Source organism: Nesoenas mayeri (genome assembly GCF_963082525.1).
Source record: "Nesoenas mayeri genome assembly, chromosome: 1".
Classification (NCBI taxonomy): Eukaryota; Metazoa; Chordata; class Aves; order Columbiformes; family Columbidae; genus Nesoenas; species Nesoenas mayeri.
The window spans coordinates 90,413,378-90,434,765 of record NC_137541.1 but is presented as its reverse complement, the minus strand read 5'-3'; the positions used below and the strand labels follow the sequence as shown (position 1 = coordinate 90,434,765).

General features: G+C 37.7%; 1 protein-coding gene across 1 annotated transcript in view; it reads left to right on the top strand.

Annotated features, from left to right (window-relative positions):
* Positions 1-21,388, top strand: part of EPHA6 (EPH receptor A6) — a gene marked incomplete at both ends in the record, with an annotated part of 485,307 nt that overhangs the window by 345,928 nt on the left and 117,991 nt on the right. The window contains 4 exons of the mRNA XM_080364048.1: positions 4,812-4,859; positions 5,285-5,447; positions 15,590-15,698; positions 19,699-19,769. Of these exons, the coding sequence (XP_080220174.1) occupies positions 4,812-4,859; positions 5,285-5,447; positions 15,590-15,698; positions 19,699-19,769 (391 nt within the window). The remainder of the gene's footprint in view (positions 1-4,811; positions 4,860-5,284; positions 5,448-15,589; positions 15,699-19,698; positions 19,770-21,388) is intronic.

Sequence of the window (21,388 nt, the reverse complement as noted above, 5' to 3'; positions counted from 1 at the left end):
TAATCTTTTTTTGCATTAAACATTTTAAACTTTATATACTTTTTCTCACCCATAGCATCAGAATGTAAACTCTTGAAATGCAGTATGAGTCTAAAGTGATAAAAGGTCATCACATTTTCTTTATCAATATTTTATTTCATATATGTGTACAAGGTCTTCATTTTTGTGCTGTTTTCCTCTGAATTAAGATGAGGATAAAATTGGAGAGCAGCATGTTCACATAGGTGTGGCATATGGAGGTATATCTGTTTGTTTACAAGTATTCATTTCATCAGAGGGAATCTCCTTTCTCTTGAGCATATGAGAAAAATGCTAATACTCATTATGATAATGTAACATCTGGATATTGGATATGACATTCATGAATAGACTCATTGAATAATAGAATCATTTTGGTTAAAAAAGACCTTTACGATCATCAAGTACGACTGTTAACCTAACACTACTTTCAGTGAAGCATAATAAGGAACTGTCATTTAATCTTGTGATATCACACAGTGGAAATATTTCATTATAGCATATGTTCATGGGATGGATCCAGCTATTCTGTTGCATTTCAAAGGTGGAAAGCTTTTCATTATTTTTTTATATTCTGATCCTGCTACTCCATTAAATCAATTAGACCATTAGCTCCATTGTAACTTCCATTCAGTTGGTCTGTTTCCTTAGATATTAAAAAAATATCTTGACTATAAAGCCCAATATAAAATTAGGATAGATACAGATTCAGAAACTCATGCAGAGTTTCTGAAAAGTGCAGAAAAAGTGCTCATGTTCAGGCACAGACTGAACTGTTAAGGATTTGTGAACATTGTCATAGTCAGAACTGAATCCACTGATAAGAATCACACAAAAGAAAAATACATTTTCTTTAGCCAGAGAGATTTTCAAAATTCATAATATAATTCTGTTTAACTTTGATAGCTAGTTACAGGCTCTGTATTATACTGTATAATAACATGGGCATCACTTGACATTTGTATTATATTTATGTTTTCATTACAGATTTTCACCAAGACAAATTTACAGTAGGCAGATTTTGTGGTAGTCCTCTGCAGTTATCAAGAAATACAGAACAGAGTAGTCTTTGATATTTCCCATTGATCCTCGTCCCATCATTGTCCAGGTCAGAGATCTGTCACAGATCTCTGTGGCTCCTTCTAGCCCACAAAACCATGCTTCATTTTGATGGGAAATAGGGTGCATGGCAGAAGGGCAAATAGATGTCTAAATTTTCCCAAAACATAAAATCAGAATCTGGTAAAAGCATGCACTAACATCCAGGAAGTACATTGAATTCTTGCAGTTTAAACTTCACTTTTTGAAGCTAGAATCCATTCAAAAGTAAGTGCATATTGTCTGTGGCAAGAATATAACAAAGTATCTCATACTTCTCTGCAGACTAGAATTGTATTGTTTTATTCTGAGACCGTCTTTAGCCTCCCTGGGAAAGATCATGGCAGAAGGACTGACCAACCTTGAAAGCCACCCCATCAACCTCAAATTGTGTCTCTGTGGAAAGCTCTGGCTTTCCAGGTAGACTTTGTTGTCATAAGAAGGCAGTAATGGCAAAACATCCACTGTCTGAAGAATTGTCTTATATATGAATCCAGTCCAAAAAGGCTGATTTCTTTATATGAAGCATTCACATAAAACAGGGTGGAGTTTATAGCTATTAATCATTTTGTCTTGAGTTTGAGCAATTGTCTGCTCAGGTACAACTTCAGGTGTGTTTTTTGCAAACACACCAAGACGATAGGTTCCATTTCCCCTCTTTCACTTGTAATAACAAATCCTACCCCCTTTCCCATATGACAGCAGTAGCACTTTTATGATTGTGTGCTCCTAAACATTTTTTTTCCGACTGTGATGGGTGGCATAAGAGGCTGCAGATAAGAAAGAAGCAAGGAGATGGGAGGGTGTGGAGATGGGACACCTCAGGGCCTCTCACAGATGGCCCCAGGCAGGTGGTGAGTGGGCAGCAAGCCAGACAACCCTTGGAGGTGACCAGAATACCTTCCACCACCCAGAAGGGACAGGCAGGGATGCCTGAGTCTCAGGAAGCTGCTGTTAGCCCCAGCCTGCCCACACAGGCAGGTGGACCCATTTTGTTGATTAAATGTTTCCACCACAGTCCTTGTCACACTCATTATCTTTGACCAACTAAAAATAAAACAAATTATACTTGATAACTGTCTGTCCGTATCCCTGGCTAGGGAGCCAATGTGTCCTAAATGCTGTGTTTTACACGGCAGTAGTTAGTTTGTAATAACAGATAAAACATAACAGATAGAGCTCAGATTGCTTTTTTTCAGAGGTTATTCCCAGTTCTTTGCTGCCACTAGCCTTATGCTGCAGGCTTCAGGGAGTAAATCTTACCATTGAATCTTGGAGAGTCTCCACCAGTTCTTGACAAAATTTCCATTTGCATCCCCCTCTGAAGGAAATGACTTCTTTTTACAGTTCCTTCAAGTTATTTTGAAACTTTATTTCTGCAGTCTCTGCAGGAGGTCAGAAAAAGCAGTAAATTGTTAAATGCTTAAAACTTGTTTTCAAGCAGTAGGGTTGTCTGGAGAAGGGAAATGGTTTGCAACTATTACATCATTCAGTGAAATCCCTTAGGTCAGAGTGTGAAACTCATTTTCAGCGGGGTCCACATCAGCCTCGCGGTTGCCTTCAAAGGGCCAAATGTAATTTTAGGACTGTATACATGTAGCTGTTTGACACCCCTGCTCTAGGTGCTAGTCTTTGCCTTATCTTACCGGTTGCGAGCCTAAATGAAAATTTCCAGAGCATTCCAGAGCACAAGCTCTCTGCCCACCTGTGATCTGGACCATGACAGATGTAGCACGTAGTAGTCACTAAAACTTTGAACTGAAGCATACTAATCCCTGTACAAAACAAGCATTTGCTCTTCACATAACCCTTAATGAACATATCCAGAATGTTTCCTTCACTGGATGTCATGTCTTCACCTGGACTGAAGTGAGTCTTATGCTGATATTGTATTTAACAAACAAGATCACAAATGCCAGGCCATAATTATGATTCAGTGTGGTCTTAGGATAGTGCAAAATCAGGTGGTTTCTTTTGTTTGTTTGTTTGGTTTGTTTTCCTAATTCTTTGATTGATTTTGAGCTGGTTGCTAGCTTATGCTGCAAGACTTGGTCTCTTGAGATGGAAATGTACACACTTCTACTCAGTAGCTTCATTCCTAAATAAATTCAGGTCTTTTGTTCTCCAAGTTTTCGTACCCTGGCCAAGTTACATGTTAAGTTATATGACACCTCTACACATGGAAGTGCCTGGAAGTTGCACATATACCAACACTATAGAATAAAAATTAGCTAATTATGACACACTGTTATTGAAATATCAGTAAAGTAGTATGAAAACTCCTCTGTATGTGTAGGAGTTCTCTATTTCCTTACAAATCTGAGTATTAACTTATTATACCTTTTTTTGTCACATATATGCTATTTTTCAAGTTGACACAGGCTTAATCGCAAAAAAAAATATCCATCACTTTAACAGGTTGGCCTTCTTTCAAAGGAAAATAGGTATTTTCTGTCATTTCTAATAAAGTATGTCTAAAATCCGCTAACCTGTTCAATGTGAAGTTATAACATTTCAAGTAACTGGAAGAAATCTTCTGATAGTTATAGAAGTCATTAGGTGGCATATTAATTGTGGTGTCCGTCCATAAGATTAAATGTACACTGTGTCTTACTATTTCAATTTAAATATACACTTCTTGCTGTTTTGGAATTTGCAAAAATAAATCAACACTTCCTCTTACTATAGTTTCTCAAAGTATTTCCACTGTTTGAAGTTTAAATGAAATTATCTTAGATGCTGGTCATTGTTGCCTTCCTTCTTCACTTAACAAAGTCATTACATTATTTTAATGTCTTCATTTTTTAGTTTGCTTTTCTTAGCTGTCTCCTTCTAGGCCTACTGGGGGAATACCGAAATACTTGCTGCTCTATGCTAATAGGACTTTGTTACATCATGACTTAAGTTGATTCATCATGTTTCATATAAATCTATTTGTTCTATATAAAAATATATGTATGTTCCTCAGAAGACGTTAAAAGTCCAACAGAATCTAACTGAAAACTATTCTTCTCCTGGTTATATCTCTTTTGTCAACCAGATTGTGTCCTTCTTAACAGGCTGGAAGCACCCTTTGAATAACTTACATATACTCTAATATTACTGCATGATATCATAAATGTATATGGTGCTTTATCGGCATCACAGTTGGATTGTTAAGCATATGCCAAGGACATTTCTGCTTATATGTCAGTTTGGCAACAAATCTTGCTGCAATGAAATAAAGCTAACCTTAAGGCACCATATAAAGTGTTACAGATTACTGATTTATCAAGTGACAGTAGCTAATGACAGGGAATAACCTCTCTCTTCTTTTAAGTCATCCTCTCATGTAAAGATATTGTCAATGACCTCTCTAGCAAAGCAGCACTTAGTTTTTGCAAACAATCAATGTGTCTGGTCACCGTACCACATCAGCTGGTCTGCAGTGGTAATTGCTGGTAATCTCTGCACACCATAATTTTCAGCAATCTCTGCAAGAGTCAGGAATTCTCAGCAAATGCCCAGGATCAGCTGCTAGGAGATAAGCAGGGGAATTTTGTAGAGAGTGTTTCTCCTTATAGAGTGTGAAAGGGAATTTCACATGCAACTGCATTCAAGCTACCTGGAAAGACAAATTAAGTTCAACAGCACTGAAGCAGTTGAACATACAGACTTTAAAGAAAAAGTTAATTTTTATTTTCTTTTACCCACAGGTCTACCCACGGATAGCGCCGGCATTTTGGCACTACCTGCGGGTAGAAGTGAGTAGCGGGTATTTGAATACTCCCACATCTTTACTTCATGGCTTACTAGTATTTAATGACCTCCTAGTTTGTCCATTGTGCCCAAAAATAATAAGCTACCATTCAGCTGTCATTTTCTGTGGATGTAGTCTTGTACTAATTCCATATTGGTTAGACTACAGCATAATTACTAACCCAAGACACAAAGATGTGATATGTTTATAAGCAAGATTTAAGACAAAAAATTGAAATCTAAGTCAAGGCCGTATTGTACATTATGACTACAGCACAAAATTGAAGTATGGAAATCCATACCTGCACCTCCTTTTATAAACACGTTTTACATTCATGAGAAGAGAGTGGAGCTTCAGTTCTGCTATATCATTTTTGCAAAGTTTGTACCACTCAACTTGATATCATTTCTCCCCTCTTTTGTCCCTCAGGAGCATGAGCAGCTCAGCTATTCCTCCACAAGGTCCAAGGCTCCAAGTGTTATCGTCACAGGTCTCAAGCCAGCCACCAAGTATATATTTCATATCAGAGTCAGGACGGCAGCAGGATACAGCGGCTATAGCCAGAAGTTTGAATTTGAAACTGGAGATGAAAGTAAGTTTTACTGAAGGAAAAAAAATCAAATACAATAGAAGTAGCATCTAATTCTAAAACAGTGAGACACTGAGAGTTTGAATGGCTGAATCCATTCCATTTGCTTATCGCAAGATGACCACTGCTGTATGATAAAAAGCAAGTAAGCCTCAGCCTCAGACTTCTGGATTTATAACAGCAAAGAAGAATGTTTTCTTCTGCAAAACTATCTTATGAGTCCCTTCCAACTTGAGATAGTCTATGATTCTATGATCCTTTCTTTGCTTAAATAAAGTCTTGCTTTTGACATCTAGAAATACCCTTAGTCAGGCTCTATGTTAGTCTGGCAGCTTCATGCCAGCTCCAAGAACACAGCTCCAAGACTCCACAGTGATGGAGTCTCTTCTCGTAGTTTTCAGTGCTCACAGACTCTACAAATAAAAATAATAATAATTAAAAAGAAGTATATGCATTTCCATCACTCAGTAAGCCTGCTAAATTTGCCAGTAAGAAGTAAAAAGCCCACATATTCCTACAGAATATGCAAAAAGCCTTGGTGCTATGTATGATGTTCATGCTCTGAACAATTTTATATTTAAGACACGTATCACCCTCCATGTTCAAAGAAACTGCAAACAAGGTATTTACAAGCATTTGAGATAAAATTAGTGTAGAAGATACAACACTAAACACTCATTAATGAAATTACTTTAATTAACCGGTTATGTATACCATGCTTTTCATTAGTGTTTTAGAATTCATGTTGCTTAAGCTAAAATACAAACTCAAAACTACATAAGTGTTTTCAAGAGCACCCATGGGTTTGTGTTCCATTTTCATTGCTTCTTAACTTCTATTTCAAAAATATTGTAGGGATAGATTTCCAGGTGCTTAATGCCCAATTTGACTTTTAAAAATTTTCTGGGTACTTAAGCCAATTGCTTTGAATAGGTGTTTAGCAACTTGGGTGCTTTCAAGAATTCCAATATGTCCTGTCCACATCTTCCGATGCAATAAATACTAGTCTTTAGGCACCCAGGGACATAACCCACATAAAAAGTAAATGCTACTTAAACCTCTATGTCCCTATGTCGTGTTTGTGAAAATGTGACTTGCCCATCTAAATCAGGAAGACTGTGGTCCCAGTAACATTTCTCTCATTGGCACTGTTGATAGAAACATCTGGGAGTGAGACTGAGATTCCATCCACTCCTCCCAGCCTCATGTCTCCTTCTCAGTTGTGCTCATGCAACTGGCCCTTGGGCTGCATGATGAGCTCACGACACTCTTAAACATTTATTACCTCTATTACTTCTAAGCACTCAGTGTGAATCTTGCTAATGAAACATAAATAGACATTACATATTTGCTGTTTACCAACATTTATTGCTTAAGCTTGTGCCTGGCTAGAAGTGTTTGATTTGTTATAAATCATTGTGTGATTGAAAGGAAATGTAGATGGAAGAATTTTTTCTTTATGATCAACTGAGATGGAGGTCAAGAGAAATTCTGCCACTGTTGGAAATGGTACCTGGAGCTAGATAAAGACTGCAGTTTAATTTAAAAGGTAGTTCAAAGGACTGTGGTCTTATTCAAATATTTATACAGTACTTCTTTAGATTTCAAAGGGGAAAAAAAAATTAAGAAGCAATGTCAGAGCCTGCTGGTAAATATTATTTCCAATGGCAGCAGTACTTAGCAACCAATCAAATGTTGCCTTGTTACAACTCCAAATATCTTACTTCCTAACAGCAGTATTTTGAAATTTGGCCTATTCTAAACTTTGAGGCAGTATCAGATCATTATGATCATTTCTTTGTACCCCTCTCATAACATGGGCCAAATGTCTGTAATTGTAACTTTTCCAGACACCTAATGAAAATAGATTGAAATGTAACATGTAACATATACAAGTAGTCTTGATTTATAGTCTTTGAGTAGTGAGGAGCTCACCATATTAATGCCAATGCTTAAACTTTGTCATTAAAAACTTGCATGTTATGTTTAGCCTGATTATTTTCATTTAGCTTGTGCCTTGTGACCCTTTTGTGCCAAATTAAAAAGCTAAATACTATCAGAAGTCTCTTCCTCACCTAAAGGTGCTTCCTCACCTAAATATGCCATTTTTAAGAATTCTCTTGTATTTCCTGTGATATAAATGCGCTCTCACACTAAAAAACCCACAGTTTTTCTAAACATTGAATCATTTTGTAGCTCTTCAAAATTTTACCATCCCTTTTGAAGTATTACAACAGAGCTGAACCTGATACTGAATTAAACTGGAAAACTAAATTTGTTTATGATGCTGTAAACAGACCTAACACCGCTTACCTCCTTATAATTCAGTTTTCTTTCACTTACAGGTCAAGCACTTGCTGCCTGAACTAGAGCATTGTCATACACAGCTGAATAACATAGCAATGTGTTTGCTAGTACAGTTGTATTCCAAGATGCTGACCTACATTTAGATGGAAGGATTGGGGAGGGTTGTGCTGAGACTTGGACTGCATAGTTATATCAGTACATGTAAATGTCAATTTGCCCTTGCTGGCATGCATCTATCTTACAGACCAGTCCAAGTCAAGCTGTGAAGGAATCTATTTTCATCATTTACTACTCTGGCAGCATGCAGCTCGTCTGAAAAATTTCTGATTTTTTAATATGTATTCTTCTCAATTTTTCTGAAAGATGCCAAATAATATTAGACCAGTACAGACCATTGCCGCTCTCTCCATCTCTACCCATTAGAAACAACTTACTTGGTGAAAATTCCACATTTGCAATTACATTTGCTGATCTTTCTGTTAGTCAGATTTTAATTAGTTTCACGTGAGCTATACTAATTTTATATAAATCTAATGTTTTTGTCAGAAGGCTGGGAAAAATAGTCTTTTAAAAGTCTGTGTTGTCAACAGAAAATTTATCAACTAACAGTCTCATTAAAATGATAAAAAAATATTTAATGTATTTGACAAAAACCCTTCTCAACTGACATTAGCTAGTAACATCCTTCAGCTCTACCAGTTAGTTGTACACGTTATAGTCTTAACATCTAAAGAAGGATTCCAGGACCAGTTGCAGGTGAACATACAAGATTATTCCATCTACCCTGCTTAAATATTGACATAATTTGTTACTCAGTAGTGGTAAAGTGGGCAATCCAAAATTTGGATTTTTCTTTAAAGTGATAGACAAGCGGTAAAAAAGCAATGGTTCATCAATTGAGAGATGTGTATATCAATGTCACAACATCTCCAGTTTACTATTTGAAACACTATGTGTGCCACTTCAGTTATATAGGGCAAAATTAGGTACATCCTTACTAGGAACACCAAGACTTTTTGATGTAATTATTAATGATGGAGCATGAAGCAGAAGAAAGGCAAGCTCTTAGGAGCAATGACAAACCAGGTACCTAATCATGCAATGCTCATCTGGTTTTTGGGAAGCACCCTTACTTTCTGACCGGCAGACTGAGGCAGCCGTTGCGCGGGAAGCATCTTGCTGTTGAACTCTTCTCCCTGCTGCAGAAACCAATAAATGGAACATCTGAAAGTGTAAAATTTGTACTCCCTTCATGAAAGCAAAAGGAGTTACCTAGAAAAGGTAGAAAAAGTCTCTTAAAGGAAGCAAGAATGGATGAATGGATGTTGTCGGACATTTCTTCGCTGTTAAAGCTAAGAGGTTGCTACTGGGAAACAATACCTTTGCAAAGCATTGTAACTACTGCTTTTGACCATGTTACTTACTGCTATTTTATTCACTCTCCCTATTTCAGCACCTTACAGGCAAAACTTGCAGGATTTCATGCATTCTAGCACATACGTGTACCACTACTCTGCCTATAAATTGAAGCATAACATCGTTCATAGGTCCTGTTTTTATGTATCAGGGGTACCACAAAAAAACTCTGGTCCTTCCTAGGATAAAATAAAATGCACTCTGAGAATAAAAAATCATTTCACCCAGAGCAAATATGTTTTCTCTCTCCTTCACTATTTTTCCCTCTCTCTCTTCTAACTAGCTGTTTATGGAAGACATTTTTTGTTTGGTTGGGGTTTTTTTAAATAAAAAGTTGATGATCCAAAGTTTTTTGTTTTGTTTTGTTTTGTTTCCTGGAGGACTGCTTTTTACTATATCACCTCAGAGGCCCTTGTGCCTAGAGGAACTGGTAAAATATTGAACATTTTAGAGCCGTTAGGCAGTGCAGTGTTTTCGTGATGTAGCTCTCTTGTGCAGGGCTTGTTTTGAAACCATGTCAGCTTTCCCATCACTAGAAAAAAAAATTTGAAAGGGAACTAGTTGGCTTGTTCCAGAAGAGACGTAAGGGGCAAAGTAGAATGTGTGCAGTGTGGACTAGTGCTTGGGCTAAACAGGGTGATAAATATAAGCACATGATGATTTTTAATCTGAAAGCAATGTAGAGTTTTGCATGCTTCACATAAATCATATTAACAATTAAAAAAAAAAAATTCAGAAATGCTAATAAAATATCTGATTGAGTATTTTATAAATTTGAGGACTGTGAAAAATGAATTGGCCTGAAAATCTGATGTTGATGAAACAATAACTTTAATTTCTTTACCACAGGCACAGATGATAACTTGCTTGTATCGCCAAATCTACTGAATTCTCACATTCTTCCTCTTCTGCCCACATCCACAAAATCCATCTTTAACTTTTCAGACTCAAATCACGTGGGTTTGGATTTGCCACCAGATGTGATTTAAACCTTGAGCTCCATTCTTTCAAGAACTCCAAATTTCAAGAGGGGGGTTCTGAATCATTGATTCTGATAGAGGTCCAATGTTGTTTCCAGCACGTGCTGTGATTCATGCCACAACAGAGAAGTTGTCCCTAGGATCTTTAGAAATACACTGAATTACCAATGCAAAAAGAAGATTTTTTTGTTGTTGTTGTTAAAATGGTTGATGTTTTGACAATAGTAAATTAAATTTCTGGTTGAAACAAATGATGTGGCACATATCTCATATTTAGAAATTGTCTTCTTGGATCTCTGCCCATGTCTACCTAGTCCTACTGTTCATTCAGTAGTAGTCAGCGCTGGATACCTCAGAACATCTCATTTGAAGTATTTCCTTACTGTGTTTTATATTTTCAGCCATTTGTTCTCCAGATTTCATAGAATAGAATAGTTTTGAGTTGGAAGGAACCTTCAAAGCTCATCTAGTCCAATCCCCTGCAGTGGGCAGACACAACTTCAACTAGATCAGGTTGCTCAGAGCCCCATCCAGCCTGGCCTGGAATGTCTCCAGGGATGGAGCATCTACCACCTCTCTGGGCAACCTGGGCCAGTGTTTCACCACCCTCATGGTAAAAAATTTCTTCCTCATGTCTGGCCTGCATCTCCCTTCCTTTAGTTTAAAATCATTACTCCTTGTCTTATCATAACAGGCCCTGCCAGAAAGTCTGTCCCAATCTTTCTTACAGGCTCATTTTAAGTACTGAAAGGCCACAATAAAGTCTCCCTGGAGCCTTCTCTTTTCCAGGCTGAACAACCCCAACTCTCTCAGCCTGTCCTCATAGGAGACCTGTTCCAGCCCTCTGATCATGTTTGTGGCCTCCTGGACCCTCTCCAATAGGTCCATGTCTTCCCTGTACTGAGGACCTGTTCACTTTGGCCTACCTGATTTCTCTACTGTATGTGCCCAGAAGAAGCCCCAGAGACTTTACTTTTCCTCTGTGTTTCCTAAACAGGAGCAACATGCTTGCTCACATCTCAAACTGCTTGCACAGGCTTTCCGTTCATACACTGGTCAGGAAGCAACTGTTAGGGGCAGCACTTGAAAGAAGCCTTTTCAGGTGAACACACACCAAGAAGTTTTGCATTCTTATGCTGTTATTGACATTATTTTTCCCTTTTAAAAGTAATTTTTAAGATTGCCTGTCCATTGCCTTCTCCCTTTCCCACATAGACTGGAGCCCATCAGTTCACTGGCGCACAGAACTGCAGCACTTCTGAAAATGTAAAGGTTATCCTAATTAGACTTTATATTTTTCTTTCATATTCTTCTTAAGCACCGTTGTTTACAATGCCTTGTGAATCCATCTGACAGCCAGCTCCTGTCTATTAGAGCTCCAGTTCTCACTGTTCGCACTTATCTGTCTTACAGCAAATCACTATTATCTGTCTAGCTGTCTTTCTGTCACTTTGTTATCTTTCAGTCTGCTGGAAGGTCTGCTGCCTGATAGATATCAAATTGAAATAACTAAAGGATGTAGCTAAGAAAAAGAAGACAGATGTCAATAGGGCTTCTAGCCCTTTTATACCAAATACACAACCTTTTAAAATATTTTGGAGAAATTTGCTCAAAGAAGAGAAAGGAGAACAGAGGTGGAAGATGCTCTGTCTTTCATCCTCTTGCACCATGACTAAAACGTCTGCACTATTTCTTCCAGTCTGTCCAGTGAGGAAGTGAAGAAGACTCGGGATATATTCTTTGAGCCCAGAGAGGCAGGGAAGTCCAGCTCCTTCTCTACACATTTGGTTCAAGAACTGAGAGTGGTGCTGAGACAGGGTGTGGATGTGAAGAGTGGATGGTGGGGACAGAACTGACATGAGACTGAATGCAGAAGGAACTTCTGGACATGGTGTTAAGAAAGCTGAAACAATGCAGATAGACATTTCAGATGTCATTTTGGGCATATAACCTGAATTTAGCATGAAGAGTAATGGGAGTGAAGATTTTAATTGGATAATACACTTCTGGGTACATGTATGATACATGCTGCAGCTTTAAAATCAGATCACCACTTTGACTAATCACATTAATTGCAACTACAATGTGTTTGAAGAGTTTTGACACCCAAACATTATAGTCTACTATGTAATCTTCTGCTGGAATAAGTAATAAATCCTCCCTTTTCCTTGTTGTATACTACTTTATGATTAAATATAACACTCTAGTTAGTATGTGTACACAAAGAAATGAAATAAGGTCATGGGAACTTCCTTGGCTTTGCAACCTAGCATAATTGTTTTTTGAACTGAATTTTTCTGTCTTGCATAATCAAGAACAGTCCTAAGGTGGAACACATGGTCATACACCAATATGCACCTGCCTCTGCACTTTCCTGAGTGATTATCCACCAAGAGCAAGCAGGAAGCAGAGCTGTTGATCACAGATAGAAAAATGAAAATGACGGTGACTTGGAAGTGCGGGATATGCAGTGAGACAAGGGTCTTGGCTGAATTCCAGAAAATGTGGTGTTAAAGCTCAATATGATTTATCCTTATTGTTACAGAAATGATTCCCCTCCAATTGTTCTGTAGCCAACACTTACAGGGAATGGGGAGCTGGAGCTGGAGGAAAAATGAAGGAGGAAAAAGCAGGATATGGCAAAAAAAGTCCAAGAACATGTATAACAGAAAAAAATACATATTAAAGGTCTTGTTATTTACAACTTAAGCCTTACCTTAAGAGAAAGCTGGAGAAATTAAAACAAAATGAAACAATACAGAGAGTAAGGGACATGTTGAATTTAATTTAGAGTGGCAAAATGCTGTAAAATTTATAATTCTTGAGTGTCACTGATTAATATCTTTTCACTGCCTAGATAGTGGATTATGGAACCTTTTACCTACGTGTGAGGAGTCTGTGTATGCACATGCAGGTGCTTATATATGTGTTGTTCACAGCACTGTGCCTTTATTGATTTTTAGAAGGATCACTTCAAGCAAAAATAAGTATTTCCATCATTTTGCCTTACCTGTCTCTCTGTCAGTTTTTAACAAATCCGCATTTTCCAATTATACTTGTCTGTCATTTGACATTTTTATCTGACAAGTAAATTAAGGTCATTGGTAAGTTTCAGGCTTGAAAGCCCCTCACAGTTATTTGGCTACTTGAAAATAAAATCCTAATATATCAGACTCTGGAAGCTCTGGCAACACAGTAAAATATGAACAAGAGAAGCAGAATGATCACTTTTTAAGTATGAGCAGTCTCAGCTAATCATGTTGCTTAGAGGTGGAAAGAACTAACAGAGTCTGTAATTTCTCCCCTTCCTTAATTTGACTCTGGTTCCTGATAGAAAATATATATTATTAAACTGATATATTGCATTCTATTTTAGCTAAAACACTAAGAAACAGTAGTTATATTCAACACAAGTTATCCAGGACACATGAGTTCCCTCATCTCAAGAGCTGCAGAGTTCTTCCTTGGACCATGGAATAAGTCCCTACATTTGCACATTTAATTAGTCATGAATAAAGGCCTTGGGTTGTCTCCTTGGCAATGCATGTCTGTTGAAGAAAACCACAACTAATTTAGCCGAGTTTGATTTTCTCCTCCTGAATTCACTATTTTTGCACATCTTTTTCCTATTAAAGAAAAAAGAGGGCTGCAGTTTGTCCTCTTGCTTCCATTGCAGAGATTGGCAAGAGTCTCATCTAAAGCCTCCTCCTCCATTTACAACTTCTAACCATGCCCAGCTGTAAATCTTTGCCACATTTAGCACAACCCCTGATAATCTGAAAATAATATCCAGTTTTTGATCTTGAGAGCCTGTTATTATTTTCATTGTTACTTGGGTGACACGGTATTTGTTATGTTGTATTTTCCCAACTAAATCTGACCCCGTGGAACGTAACACAATGCAGAACTAGAATCCACTCCTATAATATCACTATTTTGGAGATTACTTATTCAGTGAGTATTTGCTACATCATTTACTGGAAGATGTATGTATTTAACTTGTCTGTGGAGAGCTTATGAACAGTGATACTGAATGCCTTGTAATTTACTGCCTGTGCATATCTCCATTAAATTATAGGGACAGAAACATAATGGCAGAAATTTAACAAGTTGTTTTTGCTGAAAATTTGACATAAATCACTATTGGTTTTATTTGCTCTGCTACTATTACAAAGCCAGTTTACAGTGCTAATTTCTAAACCACTCACAAATATTATTTAGAAGCCAAATCTTTTTCTTGGAAACAGCATTGTATAAGGCTTTGGGCAGCAATGTGTGCGTTGTGTTGGGCTTCATCTACTGCAAAGTAAGAAAATAAAGTCTGCTGAGCTTTCTCTGCAGCAACCTAGGTGACTTCCCTAAGTTTTAATTATCTGGTGCCTAAAGAAATCTGAAGATTTTTCTTATAGAACAGTTTGCAAGTTTAAAAAATCAAAGTTACATTCCTGATAAATGTAAAAATTATTTTCTTTTCTACGTTTACTACTGTTGTCAGAGGTTTTTGAATAGAAGTATGTGTTCTCCTTTCAGAACAATGTTAGGTTTCTCATGGAAACAAAGTAAGAATTAGGTAAACATCATGTGGTGGACATGTTCAAGTGTAACTCAGTTTAAGAAATAAAGCCTTGGAGTAAAAAGACAGGAATAGGATAAAACTGAGCATAATTCTTTTTCTGCTTATATAGTACTTGGACAGTGAGGACTAACCAGACTGTAAGTAGGTACTTTGTCAGTGTAGAGATTTGATATTATACAGAATAAGTTAATGAAAAGGGCAGGTGCCTAGAAACTGGATAACTTCAAGTGGTCTTTTTTTAATTCGTAAACCTCCTACAAAAAGTACAGAGAAAAAAACAAGGCATAACAAAATAATTTTTTTTCATGTTTTCAACTACAGTGTTGCCAGTCACCAGAGCACAATAGGTAAAACCATATGCATTTTGTGACAGTTAAAATAAACACCAGACATACAGAAGAGTGCGTGAGGCTACACATTAAGTGTGTTTTTTCTATTTTGCCCTCTCCTGAAGCCAGTTTAATATATCTTGCATATGTAGCACTGCTGCTGACTTAACTGGGACAGTTGGATGAAGAGGAGTTCTGAAGCAGGTGCAAGATAAAGCTAAATAAAGCTAAAGAAAGATACGTTCTAGTTTTGTGCCAAAAACACTGTTATATTCAAACTTTAGTAAATGAAAACTGCCTGATAATTGCAGCTCCTGTTTTTAAAAACCTGTGAACGTATTCTCCCTTTCATCATAGCCGAGACATGGATTATGTTTTTTCACCTAACAGGCGCATTTGCATCTGTTGTCCATTCCAAGCACTGAAGAAACTATTACAGAGTAATTGCAGTATTTGACCAGTGGAATGTTAGCATCCGTTTTTCAAGAAGCCTGGGATATGGATCATTAACCTCTTTTCTTTGTGCTTCTTTTTCAGCTTCTGATATGGCTGCGGAGCAGGGACAAATTCTTGTAATCGCTACTGCTGCTGTTGGTGGATTCACTCTCTTGGTCATCCTCACTTTGTTCTTCCTGATCACTGGGAGGTAATTAATACTACAGTGTTCTCATTTACTCAGGGTTAGAGTCATCCAAAACTAAGAATTTGAGAATAATAGCTAAGTCATTCACCAGATTTTCAGTGGTAAAATAAGGGTTAGGCATAGCAGGGTGAATGTCCTCTTTTTTCAGCACTGCTCATACTCACAGTTCTCTGTTAGTGTTGTTTTTCATAGAAACCCAGTTTGAGGAGCTTAGCAACTATGTGAAATCAGGAAATAGCCTGATTGCTTTTAAAATAAGTTTCTGGTCCTCTTCCCTGGAGAGCAAGAATTTAAAAATACAATGTACCTGCGCCCTCAAGACTGACATAAGAAGACAAAAAATAATTAAAAAAACACAGTATTTTTTTGTAAAATCTCCTAACTGTCAATTGCAAAGCTGCAAAGACTGTAACCTTGGAATTTTTGATGTCTTGTGGTTGTCAGTGTAGCTTGCTAAAGGCACTTGAGTGGACAATATTTCATTACTTGCACTATATTAACTTTGTAGGAAAAATCATGCACAATTTTGTATTTATTTCATATGCACATTTCTGCGTCTGTTAAGAGAAAATATAGTAATTATATAATGAAATTAAACTAAGGAAAACTTTACTCCAAAATACTAATATGATTCTACTGCCTGTGATATCACTGATGAAAACAAAACAGCTTTCTTAAGGTCCTGTGTTATTGCTTTTTGGCTTTTTTTTTTCTTTTTTAAATTGGATTGAAGATATCCCAATTAAGTGTATGTTACAGCAGTACTGTTGCAGTGGTAGGGGAATTCACCAGTCTGGACAATGATTGTTTTTTATAACTACCCTGATTCTTTTACTTTCAGTTCTTTTAGTACAGCACTGATTGTCTACCTTCCTTCAGTTGATGTGTTGCTCAGGATCAAATAATGCCATTAGGCAAATTGGATGAGAAAGCATTTTGATTTGAATGGCCAGGTGCCATGCTCAATTACACACCAAATGTTTTATGGGATCTCACAAATTCTAATTGGACTTGCTAAAAAATGCACATAGATGTTGGAACATCAGTCCATTCACATGCTTGGATTCTCACAGACGTAGCTGGTTCCATGGTGCCTGTTTCCATTTTCAATGAGCCTTTGGGTGTTTCCTGTGTGATTTCAGGAGTTCACCTGCTTCCGCCGGCAAGCAAAGCAGAAGTCAAAAGGACAAAGAGATTATATTCCTGTCTCCTCTGTGAGACATTAGTGACACTACAATTCTGCCGTGGATCAAGAAGACTCCAAACCAGACTGATATTCTGTAGAGGTCTGGGCCTTTGAACAAATGAGTTTGGCTCATAGCTCCTGAAATAACCTCCATATGGGGGTTGTGTGGGCTCTGGCGCCTCTCTACCCTTTTCCCCTCGCCCTCTTTCAGATGCAAAAACACATCCAGTGGAAGAGCCTCTATGTGAAGAGGATTCTCTATGGAGTTTTTTTTTCTTACCTGGCTTGGGGACAGAAAAAAATCCAGAACTGGGATGGGATTCTGCAATATTCCTGTCCTGGTTTAGAGTCAGTGTTAACACATTAGAGAAAACATGTTATACTGACTCCTCTGAATGTGATAATGGTGGTCACAGATGGGGCTGATTTCAATAAATAGTGCTGCACTTTCAGATTTGTGATTAAGTTTCTGTTTTGTTGGTATAGCATTACCCCTCATTTGAAAAGAAAGTGAAGTCCTACCAGTGGAAATGATTGTGTGGAATCCTTATGTGGAATCCTGAAACATAACACAAACTCTTCCTTTAAAAAAGATGCACTAAAATCAGGAATGAAAAAAAAAAAAAATGGAAATGAGTTTATTTCCAGGTTTATTCTTCCTGTTTGCTAATGTTAAATATATCAGTGATTCTCTTAGCTTTCTAACATCTTACTCAATGGGACCATTTCAATTATGTAAGATATGAATTCATTTTTAAGTGCTCCTTGAATGCAGCAATAGGAGTATATTCAGCAGAAGACAGAGCAAGAAAATTTTGAATAAATACTCAATTTACTCTTGGATTGGAGGCAAATTTCTGCATGAAAAATGGGATTGGTACCCTACAGATGTGCTCTGCTTCACTGTTTGGAATTAGCAATTTGATGAGCTGTCGAGTCACAGGGCTGCTGATGAGTCTATTCAGAGTGGAGAGGTTGGGTTAAATGAGCACCTGCCTCTGCACTTCGCTGAGTGATTATCCACCAAGAGCAAGCAGGAAGCAGAGCTGTCGATCACAAATAGAAAAATGAAAATGAAAGTGACTTGAAAGTGCGGGATATGCAGTGAGACAAGGGTCTTGGCTGAATTCCAGAAAATGCAGTGTTAAAGCTCAATATGATTTATCCTTATCATTACAGAAATTATTCCCCTCCAATTGTTCTGTAGCCAACACTTACAGGGAATGGAGACCTGGAGCTGGAAGGTTCCTCTGCTGGTGATTACTCACTGGCTTCTGTAGTCAAATGTTGGGGCCATATGCATACTTCAGAGGGTTAAAACCTTGTTTCTTTGACTATTCCCTCTGTCAGACATTTGAAGTGTAAGAGCTTGTGCTCAGTGTTCTTGGCAGTTGGCACCCTACAGACCAGTTGTTCAGGTCCTAAAAATGGCACTGGCACACTTAGTGGTCCCAGCAACCAGTGTACAGTCTGAAGATTCCCACAGGAGCTGAGAATCTGCTGGTTGCTGTTTCCTTCTGTAAGGGTGCATAACTATGAAAACAAGGGCCTTACAAATCACAGCCAATTATGACAGCTTCCAAAGTTTCTGCCCTTCAGGTGTTCATCATCTCCTCTGTAGCAATGAATGAATTTATGAGTGATCGTACTCTGTTTCAGTAGTTTAAATGAATCATTGAAATGAAGTGCGTGTGTTCATGTTCACATATTTCTGATATCTCTGTTATTAGTATTTTACTGGATATACTATCTATAATTATAGTTTGTTTTACTTAATAAGTCTGGTAGTGAACACACGGAGGCTAGTCATTTTTCTTCAGTCTGGTCTTGGAGCTGAATGTCTGTACACCAAACCACATGTCCACAGACACTGCTGCTCTTCACTGATGTCAGTGCCCCAACAGCCCTTAGCCTAGCCCTTAGACCAAAAGATTTCCCTCTAAGTCATACTTCTTAGGCCGTTCAGTAAGTGAGAAAGAGCCTTAAGACTGAGAGCAAATATTTTGCTTTTTCTTGACTGAAACAGTCGCTCCTATCATGTGACCCTCTTAATCAGCACTAATAGCCCTGCAGGTAGGCAGCATTCAGGCTGGGGCAGATTTCATTCCAAGGAACCTGAAAGTTTGCCATGTGGCAGTTTTCTCCAAGATACCCTTGCATTTGCAGGTAAAGTTGCTCACAATTCATGAGCATCCACAAAGATTGTTGGTGTTTGCCAAGGATTTGCAATTTTATAGCAGTCACACCAACAGATGTTAAATCATCATATTCACATAGCAGGCTATGTATTATATATCCTATATGATGCCTGCTGTCTTAGAGGAAATCACGAGATAGTGCCTGGCTCAGGCTGCACAGAGCTACTCAGGGAAAAAAAAAACATTCCTGAAACATAGTGAAGTCATAGAAACTATTCTCTTATAAAGAAAATATGCATTTTTTGACCCACTGGATGTGAAAGTTAGTAGGGTAAGGTTTAATTAGCACAAACCAATGCAAACAAACAACAATGCAGGAAGCGATAATTTATTAAAGTGTCAGGATTCTTTGGAGGAGACAGACTTGGAAATAAAATATTGCATCAAACTTGAACCTAAGTAGTCATTTTCATGGTAATCATTCAACTATGATTTATTTTTATTTGTATCTAGTTTGTAGTTCTTCATGCTTATTTCTCTCCTTGGATTCACAACTAAATATGTATTCCAAATGCAAAGAATTTTGGCTTTCATAAAAGTGCAGATGAAACTTAGTGTACATTTATTTTATGCATTACAAGTATTTTTTAATTAAAACCTCACTTGTTTTTCTTAAAAGATGCCAGTGGTATATAAAGGCCAAAATGAAATCTGAAGAGAAAAGAAGGGCTCATTTGCAAAATGGAGATTGTAAGTAGTTCAACATTGTGTTACATATTATCTAATTTTAAATGAAGAATGTTCATTGTTTTCTGTACAGCTTTTGCCCTTGATGTTTTAATCTGACCATTTGAGTAGTTCCTTATTGTCTGCACTATCAAGGGTGTTTATTTTTATTTGTATGTCCTGTTGAACAATTTCACTGACTTCAGTCTAGTTAATAAGGTTTTTTGCTATTCTATTAAAAATATTTATCAGTTTTTCACATATATTTCTTACAATCCTCCGTTGGTCTGGACCATATTGAATCTCTGCCTCAAAATTCTGCTCTTGCTAGCTGTGTGGCTTATTTGTATCCAGTTCTCTTTGGCTTTAGGGATCTACACTTCCAGCCATCCAAGAAATAAAAAGTAGAATGGGTTGCCTTCCTTCATGTTCCTGCTCACTGATCAGTACAGTTAGAGAAAATCCTGGCAATCTCTTGTGAGGAGCATACTAGTTTATTTAGTTTAGTTTAGCTACAGGGTTTAAATTGCTAACCTCACAGATTTATGTTGGAGTAGCTATTTAAAGTTTTTATAAAAGGGCATTACATTTTATCATTTTTTTTGTCATTTTGATAACATCCTTGGAAATACTGTGATCCAGACAGAAGCTAAGTCACCAGAAGTAAAATCTTTTTTCACCACTATATCCAGGCAAGTGGCTCTTCCTGTCAAGGAAGAGGGCACATTTCTCGATAAAAAGATACTTTCTAGGAAGATTTGTTTGTCATTTGTTTCCAAACATCATCAGAAAGGAAAGAAGATGAAAAATTTCCTGATTGAAAGTTTGATATATGCTTCTGAGACCATGACTGAATTTGAGCAAAGCCTCACTCAGTGTCTTTCAGGACAGGGTAAATGATGACTGTATTTCACATTGACACAAAGCTTCATCTCAGAGCCTTCTCATTCATTTGCAGTTATTTCAGCATCAAACTTGAGTGGGCAAGTCTCTACTCCTGTATGTGCTCCATAGAACCAAGGGTAAAGAGGAATTACTGTGATTTACCCCAGCAGCTAAGACTGTATTGCCAATAATACTCTGTCCTTTACACTGAGCAGTCAGCGCCTCCATCAGAAGCTGCTTCGTAGTAGCAGCAATGTTTTTCTGACTGCTGACTACCTATCGATTTGGTATTCAGTATCTCAATTTGAAACAATATGTGGAGCTGCACAGTCTCTGCTGGGATCAGTGTGAAAGTGGCCACTCCTAGACTGGCTGAAGCTGTTTAAAAGAAGCTCCACTGCAAACTTGCACCGGTTAGCGTCACCTGTTCCTGTTTTCCAGACTTGTCGTGTCCATGCTTTACATGCCTTGTTTCTGCTGCATTCCTCCTTCCCCTCTCCCTTGGGAGCTCAGCGTGAATCAGAAGATTTCAGGCAATAAACTCTTTGAAGGGAGTTAGAAAGGGGTCTGTGATATTGCTGGTAACATGACATCCCATGATGCCTGGTATCCTCCCCAGTTCTGTATGGTGTGGGTACTCTGTTGGCAGTTGTCCATATAGTTTTTGCACGCTACTTAGTGAAGCCCAGCCATATTAATATATCCTGAACATGTGTTCTTCACCTAATGCATTTAGGCTCACCAAATAATGAGCTGCT